This window comes from Hippopotamus amphibius, unplaced genomic scaffold, assembly GCF_030028045.1.
Source record: "Hippopotamus amphibius kiboko isolate mHipAmp2 unplaced genomic scaffold, mHipAmp2.hap2 H_1, whole genome shotgun sequence".
Taxonomy (NCBI): domain Eukaryota; kingdom Metazoa; phylum Chordata; class Mammalia; order Artiodactyla; family Hippopotamidae; genus Hippopotamus; species Hippopotamus amphibius.
Genome location: NW_026648280.1, coordinates 2,688,273 through 2,708,170, shown reverse-complemented (window position 1 = coordinate 2,708,170; position 19,898 = coordinate 2,688,273). Strand labels below are relative to the sequence as shown.

The window sequence follows — 19,898 nt, the reverse complement described above, 5'->3', positions numbered from 1 at the left end:
ATGAATGGACTTCGAAAGCATCATTTTCAATGAGAAAAGCACACAGAAAAAGCACATATTTTATGACCCCATTTATCGGAAATGTCCAGAACAGAGAGAGAAAGTAGATTCATGGTTGCCAGGGGCTGGCGAGCAGGTGAATGGGGAGTGATGGCGAAGAGGTCCCAGGCACAGGCACACACCTGAGGTCACGCCTGGTTACACAGGTGGTGTCACACATGCAGGGTCGCACTCGGATACACTCCTGAGGACGCACCTTCCGACACAGGTCGCTCCCCGACCCCCACTCCCACCCACCGGCACTTGCATCACTCCCTCCTGTCTCCCTTCCCCTACACCCCTGCGACCCGGGTCCGCGCCCCCTTGGGCCCCGCCGCGTGCACGGGCCTCCGCGTTCCTAACACTGCACCGCCACCCTGCTGGGACCGCGGATTCGCCACAGAGTCGGAGGGCTCCCGGGCTCGCGCGACCGCCGCCCTGTGCAGGCTCACCCATGCCACTGTCGCCAGCACTTTCGCCAGCGCCCGCCGGGGTGTCTGGGGACTTCATCTCCCAGCGGGCCCTGCGCGCTACCCGCCTGGAACGGGCCCGCATAAGGTGAATGGCCTTCTGGGAAGTGAAGTCCAAGGGCACCAGCAAGGCTAGAGCGTTGAGAACAGTCGTTTTGCACGGGGTTGGAGGACTGGACATACATTGACAGGCATAGTTTTCTGTGTCTTTGTACATATGCAGCGTATGTACTTTTTTCCTCTTCCAATTCGCACATATACATGTATAAGTATTAACAGAAGAAATTTTCATTTAGGGAGGGATGGGGAAGTCATTTTGGCTTGACGATTTAACTTGACTTTTATGCTAACTAAAACAGCCTGTTTGCAGCCTGTCACACACACGATGTATATCTGCTTTAATCGTTAAAGAAAAGGGTGCACTGACCAGAAGTAAAGAATGTCCATGTTAAAAATAAAGATTAGGGACTTCCCTGGTAGTCCAGTGGTTAAGACTCCACACTCCCAATGTAGGGGGCCTGGGTTCAGTCCCTGGTAGGGGAACTAAGATCCCACACACTGCATGGCAAGGCCAAAACATAACAAAAAATGAAACAAAAGGATTAAATGCCAGGACTTCCTAGGTGGTGCAGTGGTTAAGAATCCACCTGCCAATGCAGCAGACGCGGGTTCAATCCCTGGTCCAGGAAAATCCCACATGCCACAAGGCAACTAAGCCCGTGTACCACAACTACTGAGCCCAAGTGCCACAGCTACTGAAGCCCGCGCACCTAGAGCCCATGCTCTGTAACAAGAGAAGCCAACGCAATGAGAAGCCCAGGCACACCACAATGAAGAGTAGCCACCACTTGCCACAGCTAGAGAAAGCACGCTCGCAACGAGGATGACCCAATGCAGCCAAAAATAAAAATTTTTTTTAAAAAGCATTGCTGAGTCATAGCATCATCAATTTAAAAAAATTATTAAAAAAAAAGATTAAATACCTTCCTTCCTGGGATGCCAATGCTGGTCCTCTTTCAATAAGGCTCCCTTCCCAGGTGCCAAGGCTATACTGACTCACTTTTGATAGGGTTTTTTTTTTTTGTGGGGGGGGAACCTTGACGTGTTTGATGTTCTTTGTTCTGACAAGATACTAAACTGCACCAAAACCCATGCTTCAGTGGAGCAGTTCCTTAGACTTATCTGAGATGCTGTCTCCCAGGCTATAGTCCTCAGTTTGGCTCAAATAAAACTTTTCTATTCCTATCATAGATTGGTTTATTGATTGGAAATGTATGTACTACAACCAGCTTGCAGGAAACTTCATGGAGTCTAGGCTATTTTACACTCAATTGGTCCTGTCAGCTCAACACACACGTGTGCATATATATAGAACAGGTGTGGCCAAGACACAGTCATGTGGACATTTAAGTGGGGGGGGAGGGGAGACAGTGAACAATGAAATAAATTATCAAACTTAGTTTAATTTGAAAGAATTAAGGTTGTGTTTAAATTTATTTCTTGAACTGGTAATACTTTAACGTTTCAAAATTCCAAAAAATATCAAGATATATAATGAAAATTATCCCTCATCCTTTCCCCACTTCTCCTCCCCAAGAGCGACTAGTATGTACGGTCACTTTGTACTCTTCAGATGATCTGTGTGTGAGTGTGTGTGTGTGTGTGTGTGTGTGTGTGTGTAAGCAATGGCTTCCTCTTTACACAAATAAAAACATACCATACAAACTGTTTCATACCTTTTCACTTAACAATGTATCTTGGCATTCTTTTCCACATGTGTTCATAAAGACAGTCCCCATTTTAAGGCTGTGTAAAAGCCAGCCAGTCCACCATAAATCACTTAGCTAGCTCCATGTGGTGTTCACTGAGGTTGTTTCCAAATTTTCACTTTTCAATACCATAGTAAAAAATACAAAGTTTGCACAGGTACAAATATATCTGTAGGATTGATTACCAGCAACTGACTTGCTGAGACAGAGTTTGTTTGTTTGTAATTCAGATAGCAACCAACAAAGTGCCCTTCACAGAGGCCATATCAATTCATACTCCTTCAGAAATGTGTATGAATCCCTCTTCCTCCTCTTGGATAAAAGTCAAGGCTGGTAAGATGCTGGATGAAGGTCACATTGCTACAATCTTCCTGAAAGGTAATTCAAAAAGCTACACGAAATCCATTTTCAGAGGAAAATGTTCAAAATATAGTAAGAAGCACATGTTACAAGAGAAGTAGAAGGATTCCAATTTTCTAAACACAAGATAACTATACATATTTTTGTTGTGTGTATAAGATTGTGTTCACTCTATGTATACACACATGTATATTGCAAGAAAAAATTACAAGGAAAATTAACAAAATCTTAAGGTAATAACCATCTCTGGATGGTGGAAGTATGAGGAATTAAATTTTAAGTAAACCTTCATACTTCTGTGTATTTTACTTTTGTGCATTTTCCATGTTTTGCTACAAAGAATTTGCATTACTCTGATAAACTGATAAAACCATATATTTTCCCTAGTTTATAGTAATTTCCCCTGAGGAGTTTCCTATCTGACTTTGTTTCAAAGTATCTGTAAGGAATTAATAGGAATATGATGCCTGGAAAACACGACCTGAAAAGAAAAATGGAAAATTCCCAAAGACCTGCAGTGCACGCGAGAGGGCAGCAAATGGTGACAGTGACAAGCTTGTCCCCAGTTTACCCAGTGAATCCACTGTAGCCTCAGCCCACCCAGTGTCCATTCTGAGAACTGTGGAAACATGACCCTTTGGCAGCTGCCATTTTGGGGGCCAAGGTGGAGGGTACAGAACAATTGTAGGCCTGGTTTCCAACCTGTCCACAGAGGGGAAGTTACCACTGGGTCTCCCTCCCTAGAGCACACTGGCAGTGGGAGCCTTCTGAGTCTGCACCCCACGCCACTCATGGGGCAGTGAGGAGGTAAAGCGAAAAGCGGGGCGGGCTCTGGTGGCCAGGCCACTCGCTGTCGTGTTACTTGCCCTCTGGCGGCCGTCCTGCACCAGTGGTGGCAGTGGGATGTGAGACAGATGAAATGTGTAGATGGTAAAACCAACAGGATATCTGTCTTCTGGCTTGATGGGGTGGCGGGTGGCAACAAGCCCCGTCAAAGGGACCCGGGGAGGAGGAACAGGTCTGGATCGGAAAGTGGCCTTTCCCTTCAGGTAGGCTGTGTGCTCAGAGTGTGTGGGGCATCTACGTGGAGCTGGGAGTGAGCAGCACGAAGCCGTGGGTGTGGACGAAGACATCCTGGGAGCCTACAGAACACAAGATGTGCTGCTGGGACAATGCGCAGGGACTCCAACACTTAAGGGGGGGGGGGGGTGGCAAGAAGTCCCTCGAGAGGTGGGAGAGATCTGGAAGAGTGTGGAGTTCCAGAATGCCAGGGGACCGAGCACTGCAGGGAGGGGGACCGGCCGGCAGGCTGGACCATCCTGGGGATGAAGGGACGGTGCTGAGAGGTGGTGGCCCCGGTCAGGAAGTGGCACCTCCTCCAAGAAGAGCCTGGAGGAGAAAAGGTGCAGCGGCTGCCCGCTGCCTATCCAGTACCGCTTCCCAAAACCTTTTCTCTGGTACAGTCTCAGCCTCAGGGGTTAGAGAAGCTCATCACTAGGTTTCCAAGCCCCCTCGTCACGGGGCGGGGGAGGAGGGAGGGGCCTGTGACCCAGTCTTGGCCAGTGAGACCTAACGGGCATCGGCTGGAAGCTTCGGGGAGAGCCTTTCCTTTGCAGCCTCGCTGGAGAGATGAGCGTAGACCTGCCCCGCCCCCTCCTCCGGTCCTGACTGTGGACACAACAGCTGGGGCTGCAGGAGTCTCCCTGCGACAAGCAGGGACAGGCTGGGAGAGAAAACACTGTCTCTGATGTGGCTGAGCCACCGAAGACGCGGCCTTCGAACAAAGCCTGATTTGTTCAAGCCACTGTCAACAGGGCGGTGACCTCCAATTCTGCCTCCACCTCCCAGCTGTGTGACCTTGGGACGGCTACTTGTGTCCTGTGCCGTATTTTTCTTACATGTAAAATGGCACTGCCTCACAGAACTGTGAGGCACTGCCTGTCTGAAAACACACCTTTTCTGAGCCATGGAAATAGAAGGTTATTTGCTAAGAATGAAGTGGAAGGTGGCGCCGGCGTGAGGATGGAGGCGCTGTAACGGTGACAGCTGACAAGGGAAGTCCGTGAGGACAAGCCCAGAGGACAGGTGAGCGCAGAGAGGCAACCTCGAGGCTTTGAGGGGTCTTGCGGAACCTCTGGAAATGAGCTGTGAGGTGGCTCTGAGCGTCCTGGAGGCCAGCTCTGCCATGATGGAAACGCCATGGGCTGTGACACTCACAGCACCTAAAGAGAAACGGAGCCGAGAAAGTTCCGATGGGCTCTGGCACTTGAGCATCACGTCTTGGCAGCGGGAGTCCCGGCGTGCAGCCGCTCTGCCACAGCTCCTGGAACTGCCGTTGTGTCCTTCCAGGGTGATACTTCTTCCCTTCAACTCAACGCTCTGCCAATCCAACATTCCTTCTGTGGGATACTTTTAGGAACAATTTCTACAAGCTTCCTTCCTTCCATAATGATGTGTATGGCTTGTATTAAACATCACTAAAACGCAACTGCAGTGGGAACAGCAAGCAAACAAAAAAAGGCAACTGTGCTGTATAAATGGAGCACACGATGTAGTGTCCGGGTGGGACAGGCGTTTTGCTTCTCCATTCTAGGTTAGAAAGCAGGCAGGCTTAAATCCTTGGCTTTTGCATCCTTTCTGCTATGAGATACCAAGAATCACACCTCGAACACAATGTTCTACTTTACGTCAAGAACAGCATAGCTAAGGTCAGAAGGCTTTGCTTTCCTCAGAAATAAAGTTGGAGGAAAGGAAAAAGATGATCCAGACCAAGTTTCCAATTGTGGACGTGAAAATGGTCATGTTAGAATGTCCTGCATCATATACAAATAAATCATTTTCTCACACATCTCGCTTTCCTGGGCATTGACAGTTGGGAGAAAGGTCTTCCAAAGGTCTTCCAGCAGAGACGCCAGAAAGATGGGGAGCTGTGCTGGAGAAGGTGCTGATGAACTCTGAGAATAGAACAGTGGGTCACACCATTCACACGGCCGTTCCTCACAGCCTGGTGACTTGACGCCCAATCAGGTCACTCCACCAGGCCAAGGAGGGTCTGACGGGCAGGCTTGGGATGGGGACAAAATTTAGGTTATCCTGTTGATTGTTTCCCCCAACACATAAAAGACTAAAAAAGAAAAAGAAAGAAGGGTTAGGGTAAAAAGAGACCCGAGAAAGGCATTAAGCAAATGCACTGTGTGATTTTTGTTTAGATCATGATTAGAACAAACCAAAATAGAAAACAAAATTTATGAGGCAACCAGGAACATCTGAACACTAGATATTTGATGACATATTGAGGAATTTCTGTTACTTCAGTTTAGATGTGAAAATGGTAGTACAGTTTTACTCGAGACAATGAAATTAATAATTTTTCCTGCTTCATCACAGACATTCTTAAATGAAACCACAATTTTTTTTTTCCTTTACTGCATGCCAGGTAAGGAAGAATATGAACAACGACCTCGGAGCCACCTCCTTGATTCCCACTCAGGCTCCGGCAGTTTTACACACTGTTGCTTTTGTGCTATCCGTGCAAACATCAACTTGGTGAAAAAGGCAAGTCATGGCTCACAATGATTATGAAAATGGTTTTTGTCATCATGGGCCAATGTGATTTTATACATATATTTAAAAGTCCATGCTTTTTAGAGATATTCAGAAAAATGGATGAAATGACAAGATTTCTGGGGCTGATGTAAAAATAATTCAGTGGCAGGCAGGGGTGCCAGTGAAAATGTATTATCTATGTTTTACATGGAATGTCCAAAATAAAATGCTAAAATTTAGATTAACTTAGAAAAATAAGTGGATTCTCTTCCTTCACATCAACTATGAATGCTGCAAAAGAGTGAAAAAAAAAAAGACTAAAAAACATCTTGTGCATATGCTCATGATGTCATTTGTTAAAATCAAACGTACAGGATTGTTAACACAGCCCTGATCAATCACTGCAGAGTCTGGGGAAAGCCAGCTCTTGTGCTGGGCATGGCTTCTCCACCTTGGGGCCACGTGATTCTCCGCTGAGGGGCTGTCTGGGGCTTTACAGGATGTTCAGCAAACCCCTGGCCTCCCCCTGGATGTCAGTGGCACCCCCCCCCACCCCCAGTCATGACCACCACCATGCATCCAGAAGTCATCAAACGTCTCCTGGGGAACAAAACCACTCTGCGTGAGAACGTCCATCACAGGCAACGCTGGTGTTCTAAGACAACGCTTTCCAGCAGGAGTTGTGACCCCCCCTGGGAAGGCTGTGGGATTTCCTGGGGGCTCCTCTGTCATTTGATTTGGGCATGACTGCGGCTGCCATGCATGCTCTAATGACTCTGAAGTGCAGCACCGGCCCCCCCGGGACCGTGTATGTATGTGTGGAACCATCTGTCTGTAACGTATGAACGGAGACCCTGGCTTGACTCCATGTACAAATTACTTCCTGCACGTTTAGAATGTTACACAAAACCTCCCAGAAATGCACTGACGTTCTGTTTTGTTCAAACCTTTTCTAAGAGTGAGTCAGCACTTAGGAAAATCACACCCACACAGGAATGCCTCTAGTAATGTTTCTGTGGCCCACACCACACCCTGTAGACCAAACCGCAACAGGCAATACCCTATGTCTCTGGGCACGATGGCCACACAATCACAAGCAGAGATACCACCAACTCAGCACATGTGACCCTACTGTAAATTACTTCTGTTTTAATGATCCTTCACAAAATGGGGACACGTATGGATTTTTCGACATTACATGTGTGTGGGTTACATTACCTGTGAATTCATTTCAGGGTACTGGGCTTGATAGATTGGAGAACCTCTGATCTCAGCTGTTTGGGGAAGCATCATTTCCTGAGGAAATCAGAGAGCATTTCCATCCCCAGCCCCTCTTCTGTAAATACACTGTGTGGACTTACCCCACTTCTGTACCTGTGGTTCAAAAGTCACCCGCAGAGTCTCTCCCCTATGTGGATTCTCTGATGTCAAACACCACGGACGTGCCCACAGAAGGCTCTTCCACCCCAATAACGTGCACGGGGCTTTTCTCTTGCATGATTTCATGGATGTCAAACAGGGCCAGTGCCCTGCCGGCAGGCTGTCCCGCCTTCGTCCCAGCCCCAGGGCTCTCGCCCGCGGGACGGGGCTGGTGCCGGCCGAGGTGCGGGCTCCGGCCACAGGGCTGCGGGCGCCGTCGTCCCCGGCCCCGGCCCCGGCCCCCCTCCCTGGTGTGCGTTATCTGGTGCCGGATGAGGTGCGAGCTCTGCGTGAAGCACTTGCCGCACTGGCCGCACCTGAAGGGCCTGTCGCTGCGGGGAGCCCCGTCGCCGGGGGTCAGGGGCTCCGGCCATGCGGGCGTGGGCTCGAAGGCCAGCCGCTGGCGACAGTCGTAGGGCCCCTCGCCCGCGTGCTTGCGTTGGTGCTGCGCCAGGGAGGAGCTGTGCCGGAAGCCCTTGCCGCAGCGGCTGCACTCGTAGGGCCTCTCGGCCGTGTGCGTCCTCAGGTGCAGGAACAGGCACGTGGTGCGCGAGAAGGCCTTGCCGCACACGCTGCAGGCGAACGGCTTCTCCCCAGTGTGCGTGCGCCGGTGGCGGCCCAGGGACGAGTTCTGGTTGAAGGCCCGCCCGCAGTCCTGGCAGGCGTAGGGCTTCTCCCCGGTGTGGATGCGCCGGTGCACCGTGAGGTGCGTGCTGTGGCAGAAGGACTTGCCGCAGTCGGCGCACTTGTAGGGCTTGTGGCCCGTGTGGATGCGCTCGTGCTGCACCAGCGAGGAGTTCTGGCTGAAGGCCTTGCCGCACTCCTTGCACGCGTACGGCCGCTCGCCCGTGTGGATGCGCCGGTGCACCGTGAGGTGCGCGTTGTGGTTGAAGGACTTGCCGCAGTCCGCGCACTTGTAGGGTTTGTCGGGCACCTGGGGGCGCGCAGGCTCCGGCTCCGGCTCCGGCTCCGGCGCGGCCTGACCGGAAGAGCAGCTGCGGTCGCCGCTGTCAGGCGGCTGTCTGCCCGCGGAGCGCATCTGCTCACCCACAGCACCCGGGTTCCGCTCCCAGCTTGTATCCCGTGAGTCGGGGGCAAACAGACACTCGGTCCTGGAAACCTCCAGGAGCGGACTGAGGTCTGGACTCAGGACACAGTTTTCCCCAAGTCTGAGGCTTTCATGGGGTCCATCTTGAACCGGTGCTTCCTTGAGGCTGACATCCAAGCGCCTCCGATTGCCCTGGTCCTTCTCGGGCTTCTGTACCCGGCCCTCACGGTCCCAGTCTTCCCCCGGTGTGGCGAGACACAGCGCCTCCCCCAGGAAGCCTTCCCGCCCCTTCTCCTGCTCCTGGGGCGGCGCTCGGCCCTCAGGTCCAGGCTCCCGGCCTGAAAGAAAACCCAAGAGCTGTGAGGGCCCGGCTGAGAAAACCTGGCGCAGGAGGCACACCCTGGCCCTGTGTCGTACTTGCCCCGCCCTCCACTTCTGCTCGCACATCTGGAACCCAGAGCCCCGTCTGCAGACACAGCTTCACTCATTCATCCTTTCAACAAAAACTTCTTGGGCCAGACACTGGCCTAAATCAGCAGCCGGTCAACTACAGCACCCAAGCAAGCGATGCTTTTTACGTTTTTAAAGGGCTGTAGCAGAAACATGTGACAGAGATGGGAGGGATTCTGAAGCTGTCCAGTGGCTGTTCAGTCATCCAGGTACTGCTGTCAAAGGATTTTGCAGGTGACATGAAGTTCACTTATCAGCTGACCTTAAACCTCAAAATAGGGAGATGATGCTGGATTAGCTGGGTGAGCCCAAAGCAATCCCCTCAAGCTTTAAAAGCAGAAGGAGGCGGCAGAGGGAGAGGCTCGCTGGGCAGGGGCGTGGGCCAGGGAACGCGGGTGCCCCTCGAAGCTGAGAGCAGCTCTTGGGCGACAGTCTGCAAGGAAACAGGAACCTCAGTCCTACGACCGCATGGAACTGGATTCTGCCAACCAGCTGACTGCTCTAGACGTGCATTCTTCCTGAGGCTCCCGGGAAGCCTGCCACCCCCACCACCAGCCCGCTGACACCTTGACTTTGGCCTTTTGGGGCCCAGAGCAGATAAAGCAGTCCAGCCTGACAGACCTGGGAGATAATAAATAAATGTATGTAGTCTTAAGCCATGTTTGTGGCAGTCTGTTTCAGTCGTGATAGGAAACACACAGGGACTGCACATTGTCCACAAAGCCTAAAATATTCACTTTCTGGCCCTGGATGCTGGGGACAAAGCAGTGACCCCAGTGGATGGAAAGCCCTGCCCTCTTGGCGGGGGAGGGGGGGAGACACGGAGCCAAAGCACAGAAGGAGCAGCTTGGGGCGGGGGGAACATGTAGCTCCGTTTAGAAAACCCAGGTGTGACAGGCCAGATCCCCAAGTGCAGGTGCCCTCTCGTCTGGGGACACCCTGGGAGGAGCAGCCCCTGGTCCCAGGATCCTCCAGAGTAAGACCCGCCCCTCAGGCAGGCAAGGCTCTCCCCTGCTCGCAGCACAGGGAAGTGACGGTGTAACTTACCACACGCTCAGCCCCTACAACAGCACACGCCTACTCTCCGGAAGGCAGAGTCCTAGAACCCGTGTCCACAGGGCTGCACGGCTCTGCGTTCAGAGGCTGCAGGAATGGGCTTCCTCGCTGTTTCCAGCATCTCGAGGCGTCTGCCAGTCCTTCTCTGACGTCACCTGTCCTCGTCCTGACTCCCTCACCCAAGGACTGCTGTGGCTACCACAGGCTGGCCCAACAGTGTAGCGGACGGGTGCTGGGACCGGGGCGGGGACATCCCTGGGGGCCAGGCTGCCGTGCTCACCCCGGCCCCCTCGAACCTCCTCACCTGCTGCCATCCTGTCCACCGCACCCTCCACACGTTCACTCACTTAGGGTCCGTCTCGCCACCCCAGAATGTCCACGGCCAGGTCCCGGAGCTGACCGGGGGCAGGTTCTCAACGCTACGTGCCTCGGGTGCGAGGCAGTGAGGGAGCACTGGCCGGGGGCGAGGTGCTGGAGCAGCCAAGCCTGGCCAGGCAGCCGGTGTCTGTCTCGCTCACCACAGTCCCCACACTGGACTCCACGCACAGCACAAAGAGGGCACTCAAGAAAAGCACCCGTCAGTCCACACGAAAACTTTACAGGAATCTTCACAGCAGCACGATTCACAAGAGCCAAAAAGTGGAAACAACCCAAGTGTCCATACATGTGGTCCATCCATACAATGGGGTATGATTCAGACACAGAAAGCTACATGACTGAACCCTGAAAACGAGACGCTCCCTGAAAGAAGCTGGACACACACAGACTATTATACATAAAATAAGCCACAAAGGGGAGTTCCCTGGTGGCCTAGAGGTTAGGATTCTGGGCTTTCACTGCCGTGACCTGGGTTCAATCCCTGGTTGGAGAACTGAGATCCCACAAGCCGCATGGCATGGCCAAAAACAAAAACACCGACAAGGATATACAGTACAACACTGGGAATTTAGCCAATATTTTACAACAACTATAAGTGGAGTACTGCCTTTAAAAATTGTGAATCACTACATTGTCCACCTGTAGCTTATATGATATTGTACATCAACTATACTTCAATTAAAAAAAAAAGAACAAAAGAAAAAGCTAGACATCAAAGGCCATATGTTGTAAGATTCCGTTCAAATGGAACGTCCAGAATATGCAAGTCCACGGACAGAAAGCAGATTAGTGGTTGCCAGCGGGCGGCAGGGATGAAGTGATAAAGGGACTGCTTGTGATGTTGTCATCTACTGAGAAATATGTACAGGGTCTTCATCCCTGGTCCCTGGCACACAGCTCCTAAAACCCTTGGAATTTCCTTAGTGAGGGGTGTCTTCTGTTAACTGTAATAAATCCCCCTCAACCACATGAGTTTATGCTAACAAGGTGACTCCTGGTGGCCCCCAGACAGCTTCAGGATGCGGAGCTTCAGTGCCTCCCCTCGATCTGCCTGCTCATTTGTATCCTTTAATTACCATTTATAAACAACAGTAAATGTAAGCGGTGTTTCCCTGAGTTCTGTGAGCTGTTACAGAACATTACTAAACCTGAGGAGGGGGCTGTAGGACCCATGATTTACAGCCAGGCAGTGAGAAGTAATGGGAGGCCTTGACGTGTGAGCAGTGTCTGAAGTGGGGGCAGCCTTATGGGACTGAGTCCTTAAGCCGTGGGGTCTACACCAGCTCTGGAAGACAGCGTGAGAATTGGACTGAATCATTGGGACACGTGGCTAGTGTCTGGAGAAGTGGAGAGTTGGTTGCTGATGTGGAAAAAACCCATGCACTTGGTGTCAGGAGTGTTCTGTGGGTAGAAACAAACCACAGTACTGCTAGTGGGCGACTTCTGGGAGCTGACATGTTCTGGAACTAGACAGTGGTGCAGGATACACAGCCTGTGAATATGCTCAAAACCACGGGACCATGCACCTTATGTGGGTGAATTTTATGGCATGCTTGGGACCTGGCACCCGGAAAGATGCCAGCTGGCCCAATGGCAGCTAGCTCGGGGCCTGGGGAGGAAGGCCAGCACTTGAGGGTGGAAGATGTCAGACAGGCTCCACAGACTCAGAGGAGAATGGGGACTTGGCAGTCCTGGCCTGGGGTGATGGGCCACACCCTATCACAGAGGTACTGGGATTCCCTGCAGATGGTATCGGAGGCTTTCAGGTGGGAGGCGGGGCTGCAGGTACAGCTGGTCATGTGTCCTGTGGGCAGAGCCCTCTTCTTTCAGAAAGCAGTCAGGGTATAATGCACCAGCCCGAGCGAAGGGATGGAAAAGCCAGTGATGACAATCTAAGCCCCCCGCCCCTGGTCTTCCAGCCTCCCCAGCAGCTGGAGGGACCCCCAGCCCCCCACCGACCAAAGAGACCTCAATGGACAACATCTGAAGTTCTGATAAAAGCGGAAATATGTAATTGGTGCCATTCTTCCCAGCTCCCTCTGCCCCTGCCTGGAGCATGGATGTGACGGCCAAAGCTGAGCCCCAGGAAAGGCCAGGAGAATCAGAACCATCGGCCCCGGCACCCTGGAATGCCAAGCCATCACCAGCAACGGCCACCTCTGGGTTCCTGCTTTGTTTTGAGCTGCTCTATCCCAGTCGTCAGGTGTTTACGGCTGAACGTAATTCTGTTCCTGAGAGGACAGGAGGGTGTAGGGAATAGGCTTACAGGCTGTGGATGTGCAAGGATGAGATGGAGAGGATGAAGGGCAAGTTCACACATCAGAAACGATCCTAGGGGAAGGCTGCTGAAAGAGGGAGGAAACGGTGGATTCTGACCGCTCGAGAAGAGGCAGGCAGTGCCTGAGCTCAGAAAAAGGGGAGCACAGGTGAGGAGGCCTCGGAGCCCTGGAGCACTCCAGGGAGGGGGTGGAAGGACAGGGCCCAGACTGCTTGTGCAGAAAAGAGCTCCAGGTTGGCTCCAGGCTGGCATCCTAAGAGGGCCAGCTTTCAAGGGCGGCCTCTGGCTGGGTCTGGGAACTTGGATTTGGGAAGTGTTGCCACAAACCTAACTGGTAAGAAAGGCTCACTGTGCCCAAACTCCGTGACAACAATATGGTTTAGGGCGAACACCTGCTTCCTTCTGGGAGCCTGGAGTCTTAGTCTATGCCAGGCAGGGGGTGCCCACGTGACCAGCCCCTAGTAAAACCCCAGGCACAGAGCCTACAGCGAGCTTCCCCGGCAGCTAACACCTCTCACGTGTTGTCACAGCTCACTGCCGAGGGAACTGAGCACGTCCAGGGAGGGATTCTGAAACGGCCCCACTGACCTCTTCCCTTTGCTGACCTTCCTCTCCACCCCTTCTCGGGCCCCTGACACACCACCTCTTCCAAGCAGCACAACTGCTCCTATTGGGGGTCCCCACTCGGCGGGTTCTCACCTGGGCAGCAGCCCTGGACAATTCCTCTCTCTGCCACCCACAGCTCAGCCCCTTGCTCCAGCTGGGAGATGACTTCAGGTTTGGGAAGCTCAGGCCCTGGGAACAGAGAAAGACAAAGGAGGTGGGAGCCTGCTCTGGAGAAGAAGAATCAGCCCGGGCGCCAGCCCTCGATTCCTGACCGTCAGGACGTGGGGGCGCCTCGTAAGTTTTTGCATCAGGATAGAAAAGGGCAGACACCCTCCCACCCGCATGCCCCACAGGGAATGAGAATTCAGGGTCTCTGATCCCTAGCCCAGGTCAAGTCCTCGCACCACAGGCCCTACGACCCATAACCCATGAAGAAGTCACCGCAGGAATCTGATGGTCAGCTCGGGAAGCGGGCCTCACCCACAGAGAGCAGATGCCCGAAGGTCTCCAGCATCACGTCACGGTACAGGGTCCTCTGGGCAGGGCCCAGCTGTCCCCACTCCTCCTGGGTGAAGTCCACAGCTATGTCCCGGAAAGTCACCGGCTCCTGAAACAGCACATACACACTCAATCAGCTGGACTGTCCCCATCAATGTCCTTGGGAAGAGAAGGAGGAGTGGGGAAGCTGAGGAGAAGCAGGTCAGTGTCCAGACAACTCGCATTCTGAGCGATGCAAGTCAGGTCTCACTGGGCACCTACGTGGGCTGCCTCATGTGGGGGTGTGTTATGACGAGGACGTGAGAAAGTATCCAGAGAAGATCAAGGCCAACCACAGCTGAACTACAACTGATCTCAGATAGGTGCAGGTGCTCACAGAGACCAGTTTAGACTGCTGACTTGCAGATTTGTGGGCTAAAGAAATGGTTACTGTTCTAAGCCACTAAATTTTGGGATCGTCTGTTATGTAGCAACAGCTAACGGACACACTAAGAAATCCTCAGATCGGACTTCCTAGGTGGCGCAATGGTTAAGAATCCACCTGCCAATGCAGAGGTCATGAGTTCGATCCCAGCTCCAGGAAGATCCCACATGCCGCGGGGCAACTAAGCCCGTGTGCCAAAAAAAGAAATCCTCAGATGCATAGCAAGGCTTATCATCCTCCCTGAATAGAGGGATGTACCATGGAGGTCAGAAACTCCCTGGCTGTCAGGGACTGGGCAGGCTCACAAGTGACTGAAGTGAGCCCATTTAAGAGCTTATGAGGGTACCTGACCTATGCGAGGTGATGCAGGAAGTGATGGGTAATATGTGCTGTGTCTGAAGGGGCAGCTGGGACTCAGAACCACTTGACTGTGGGGGAAACACAGGTCCCATGATCAGAATTCCCAATCTCTGGTGAGAAGCTGAAAATTTGGTCACATTTTATAAAGTGAACACTTTCTTGTCTACTACGGATCACTCCTTGGGAGCTATGGCAGGGTTAAGTGGCTGTAACACACTTCTTACAGGACAACTGGATAGCCACATGCAAAAGAATAAAGTTGGTCCCCTACCTCACACCATATATAAAATTTAACTCAAAATGAATCAAAGACATAAATGTAAGAGCTGAAACTACTGAATTAGAAGAAAACACAGGGCTAAATCTTTATAATCTTGTATTTGGCAAAGGATTCTTAGATATAACAGCAAAAGCACAAGCAATAAAATAAAAAAATAAGTAAATTGGACGTCATCAACATTAAAAACCTTTGTGTTCCAAAGGACATTATTAAGAAAGTGAAAAGACAGCTATATGATGGGACATCATAACTTCAAAGCACATATGTGATAAGTGACTTGTATCCAGAAGATATAAAGAACTCTTAAAACTCAATAATAAAGACAATCCAACTGAAATAGGCATAGGACCTATATAGGTATTTCTTCAAGAAGATATATACAAATAGCTAATAAACACACGAAAAGATGCTCAACATCATTCACCATCAGGGAAATGCAAGTCAAAACCACACACCAAATGCTTCAACTTTAAAATGGCATTTTCTTTTAAGAAAAAGACAATTAGATTTAAAAATACTAAAGAAATTATAGTACAGGTGGCATGCGGCTCTGACAAAAATTGTGCAGCCAATATGCAGAACCTTTTGGTTGGGAATGAAGGTCTCTGCTCCTGTCCCCATATCCTCAGCTCCCCACTCAGAAGGTCCCCCAACCCTGACAACATGCTTCCTGTGCCTCCTTGCCCCCACCCACCACCACCTACTCTGCCTGGGGTCCCAGTGACAACCCAGCCGCCAGGTCTTCAGACCCCTGCAGCCCTCCTCCTCCTCTGCACTGTTGGGGCCTGGAGGGAAGGGCTCTGTCAGACCCCTTTCCTCCAGACTCTCTCCCACAGCTGACCAGGCCACTCTGGCATCAGCCAGCACCTGGTCACTGGACCTCATACCCTCCTCTCACCTCATGCCTTAGTTAGCTCTGTGTCTCTCCTACCCCCACCTCCCAGATGCCTGAATGTTTTTTCTCAATTGTTTTTTCCATGCCATTCCTGTTTTCCACCTCTGGATACAGGATAACCCCCTTTAGCCTGGCTATGGCTAGCTGAAAAATGGCCACCAAAGATATCTGGGTCCTAGTTCTTGGAACCTGTGAATGTTACCATAAGTGGCAAAAGGGACTTTGTGGACGTGATTAAGGATTTTAAAAATAGGGATTATCCAGGTGGTCCCTAAATACAATCACAAATGTCCTTCTGAAGGGAAGGCAGAGGGAGATTTAACTACAGAAGGCAGAAGACAACCTGACCACTAAAGCAAAATGCTCTGCTGCTGGCTTTGAAGATGGACAAAGAACCATGAGCCAAAAAATGCAAGGTCCACAGTTCTAACAGCTGGAAAAGGCCAGGAAACAGATTCTCCCCTAGAGCCTTGACAGGAAGGGCAGATCTGCCCACACCTTGATCACAGCCCAGTGAAGGTAATTTCAGACTTCTGACCTCCAGAACTCTAAGAATAAATGTATATATGAGAGTGAGTCAAAAATTATCCGCACTCTGGTTATATTAAATCTTCTGTTGGCTGCACTGTCTCATTAGCACGTTCTATTCAAGGCGACTGTCTCCCCAGTCACTGCTGTGCAGGTGTGAATATGTTACATCAGTTCATTTGTAACTGGGGTGTGAGCAAAAATGGATGCCGCATTTGCGATTTGCACGAAAGAAGAGCAGCATGCAGTGATTTGTTTTTTGTGGTCTGAGGGTGTACACGTCCACACACTTCTGCCCACTCTGTTGACACTCTGCAAAACTTCCTTTAGAGGTGTTAAAGCATCCTCCCTATAGTCCTGATCTTGCTCCATCGGACTTTCACCTGTTTGGTCCCCTGAAAGCAGCCCTATGAGGATGAAGATTCACTTCTGATGAAGAAGTGAAGACAGCAGTGCATTCGTGGCTCACAGCTCAGCCTAAAACATTTTTTAATAAGGGAATATGAAAGCTTATTCATAGATGGACAAAGTGTATTAAAAAGCAAGAAGATATCGAAAAATGATGTATTTGTCTTCTCTAAGCCACCACATTTGTAGTGATGTTATGGCAACCAAAGGATGCTAATACTGGACCTCAAAGGCCTCCACTTCTGGTCCTCGCCTCCTGTGGTGGCTGGCCTCCAAGATGGCCCCCAACGATCCCCAGCCCTTGTGCAGCCCCTCCTATGCTGAGCAGGTGTGACTTATGTAAGCAACAGGATATCGTGAATTCTGACCCCAAGCCACATTGTGACTTCCACACAGCTCCCTCCTGGGTCACCCACTCTGCGGGAAGCTAGGTGCCATGTTGTGAGGATGCCCAGGCGGCTCAACAGAGAGCCCCACGTGAGAAGGAACAGAGGCTGCTTGCCAAGTGAATGAGCCATCCTGGAGGTAGATCCGCCAGCCTCAGTCAAGCCTCAGGTGACAGCAGCCCAGGCTGACATCTTTACTGTTACGAGGCCAAGCCAAAACCACCAGCTAAGTCATTCCAGGATTCCTATTATCAGGATCTGAGATAATATTTATTGTTGTTTTAGCAGCCACTACGTTTTTTGTTATTTGTTACACAGCAACGGATAACAAACACGCTTCCTCTTAAGCCTCTCACTGCTGACAAAGACTCTCTCCTTGACCAAACTTTAGTCTGCCTCCTCACAACCGTCTTCCCAACTAAGCTTTGACTCCTGGGCTTCTGTGTCCATTTCTGCATCACTCAGTTTTACCAAAAATCCTGTCCCACTGATTCAGCCAGAATCCCACCCTCCGTATCTGATCATGCTTGATATCTTTTCAAAGTCCTCATCCCCCACAGTCCTCCGTATAACATCCCATCATTTGGCCTGCTTCAGCAAGAATCTTGTTTTACCTCAGTTTAGCAAGAGTTACTCCCCCTCACTATAAATACCCACTTTTCCTTGTTATATTCAGAATCAAGCCCAGTTCCATACTGAAGTCTCTTTCCTCCTATTGCAACAGTTCCATAATAAAATTTGTTTTTGCTGCTTTAACTACTGTCCAGCTCTGGTATTCTTTGACACTGCTCACTCCTTGCCCCTTCTCCCCCATCCACAGCAAAAGCCAACTAAAGCGTGGTTGCGTTTCCTGCCAATCTGCAACAACGCATTTCTGAACACATGTACACCTAGGGATTACCAAGGGTCTCACTTTGCATACCAAATCTGAAATAAATGCAAAGCCCGCAGTAGACAACAACAAAAAGACAGAAACTCCGTAATTTCAGAGACCCAGAACTTCAGGAATTATGAATTTCTTTTGGTTCCTGCCACGTGGAGTTAGCACTATATGGAGAACACAGGTGGCGGCCACTTTGTCTAGAAGGGCTGGAGCTTTGAATCAGGTGCCTTCCCAGATGGCCTTGCAAGCACACTGCCCTGTACTGCACTTCTCCGCAGCCCCGCAGGGGTCAAGACCCTGGTGGTCGCTCCCGCCCCATTAACGCGGTGTGTGGTCCTCACCCCAGAGGCAGTGCCCCGGCCGCGGGCCAGGGACTTCGGGGACCCGGGGGCCTGGGTGGGTGTCGGCTGACTCCGCACGTTGAAGCATCTCTGCTCCAGTCACTATTAGCCATCCTCACGGTGGTCGGCCTTCGGGGCGGGGGACAGGGTATCGGCGGGGGCGGGGCCCGCTCGGTCCTCGGGAATGACCCCAAGTCCTGTCCGCGACCGGAAAACCTGGAAGACCCGCGGAGCGTGCGCGCTCGGGGACTGGAAGGCCCCGGTTCGAATCCCGACGCCACCCCTCACCAGGGCGGCAAGTCAGCGCGCCCGACCTGCGCTTCAGTCTCTCCGTACGTCCAGGGGATGACGCCCGCCCCTGCTCACCGTGCGCTGCGAGGGCTAAAGGCTCAGCATCTGAGGGAGACGCCCGGCCCGGGGCCCGCTGCCGTCGTTGTGACTGTTACTATTATTGTTCCTCCGTACCTGGAACCGTTCCGCCGGCGGACCCGTAGCCACCGCCAGTGCCGCCGCTTCCTCCTCGGGGTCCATCCTGGGCCGACAGGTGGAGGACAGGCGCCCGAAGCGACCCTGAATCCCAGAGCCGCACCCGCAACAAGGACAGCGGGACTCGCTGCCCGCCGGACAATGGCGGCCGCGCCAGAGACGCTGCAACTACAGTTCCCAGAAGGCTGTGCAGGGCCCCGCAGCCCCGGCCAATGAAAGCCTTCGTTCTTCGAGCGTTCTCCCAATGGGCGCCTTCTGCTTTCGGGCCAATGGGAGCGTCCTCTCCCTTGCCCTTCGGCCAATGGGGGCCGTTCCGGCTGTCAGCCAATGGGAGCCTACGCTCGCCGGCCTCCCGCCAATGGGGGCCCTCAGGGCGCCGCGCTGCAGGCTTGCGCAGGCGGGGCTCCCCCGCCAGTCGCTAAAGTGTCGCTGACCTTGATTGTGGGGTGGTCGTCTCTCAGACCAGCCGTCGCCCAGCCTTGGCCCTCGCAGCCCCGCTTCCAAATGCCAGTCCGCGCCCCGCGGCCCCTGTTCCAAACGCTAGTCCGCGCCCCGCGGCCGCGCTTACAAATACCAGCCTACACCCTGCAACCCCGCTTCCAAATGCCAGTCCGCGCCCCGCGGCCCCGCTTCCAAATGCCAGGGCGCGCTCTGCAGCGCCTGTTCCAAATGCCAGGTTGCAACCTGCGACCCTGCTTCCAAATGCCAGTCTGCAACCCGGAATGCCACGGCCCGGGTTGAAATCCGGGCCTGCTCTTCTCAGCGGAAACCCGCAGGAGGAGGCTTGGGGCTTTGCTTGTTTCTCTCTGGATTGTATACTGCAGTTGTGCTTTAAATATTTCTATGCTTCAGAATTACATGAACGTTTAAAGACTTTGTTAATAGAATAGGTTTTGGGGGGCTAGTGGCCCAGAGCGGCCACGCTCGGGTTCTGAGAGCTGATCATGTTCTGTTTCTCCATTTGGGGTGTTCTCTTTGCGATGGGTCACA

General features: G+C 52.0%; 1 protein-coding gene across 3 annotated transcripts; it reads right to left on the bottom strand.

The window, feature by feature from the left end:
* Window positions 1-1,990: 1,990 nt before the first annotated feature.
* On the bottom strand, window positions 1,991-19,049 carry ZNF8 (zinc finger protein 8). 3 transcript variants are annotated; one of them, XR_009050634.1, is made up of 5 exons: window positions 18,888-19,049; window positions 13,900-14,026; window positions 13,513-13,608; window positions 7,403-8,989; window positions 1,991-5,762 (listed from the first exon to the last, which is right to left on the bottom strand). XR_009050634.1 is itself a non-coding variant. In XM_057719482.1 (5 exons), the coding sequence occupies exons 1-4, from the start codon at window positions 18,951-18,953 to the stop codon at window positions 7,593-7,595; spliced, it is 1,686 nt and encodes a 561-aa protein (XP_057575465.1). In that variant the 5' UTR covers window positions 18,954-19,049; the 3' UTR covers window positions 1,991-5,762; window positions 7,546-7,592. The 3 variants fall into 3 exon arrangements, 2 of the variants coding, with proteins under 2 accessions (XP_057575465.1, XP_057575466.1); XM_057719482.1 differs by having other exon boundaries at window positions 7,546-8,989; XM_057719483.1 differs by lacking the exon at window positions 1,991-5,762 and having other exon boundaries at window positions 5,792-8,989; window positions 18,789-18,920.
* Between the last annotated feature and the right edge of the window lie 849 nt (window positions 19,050-19,898).

What these genes read in the sequence shown, in the direction of transcription:
- ZNF8 (XM_057719482.1), bottom strand. Translation starts at nt 18,953, where the DNA reads ATGGACCCCGAGGAGGAAGCGGCGGCACTGGCGGTGGCTACGGGTCCG. An exon ending in CGCCGGCGGAACGGTTCCAG is followed by an intron (nt 14,027 to 18,887) that starts GTACGGAGGAAC and finishes GTGCTGTTTCAG; the next exon opens with GAGCCGGTGACTTTCCGGGA. An exon ending in CGGGCATCTGCTCTCTGTGG is followed by an intron (nt 13,609 to 13,899) that starts GTGAGGCCCGCT and finishes CTCTGTTCCCAG; the next exon opens with GGCCTGAGCTTCCCAAACCT.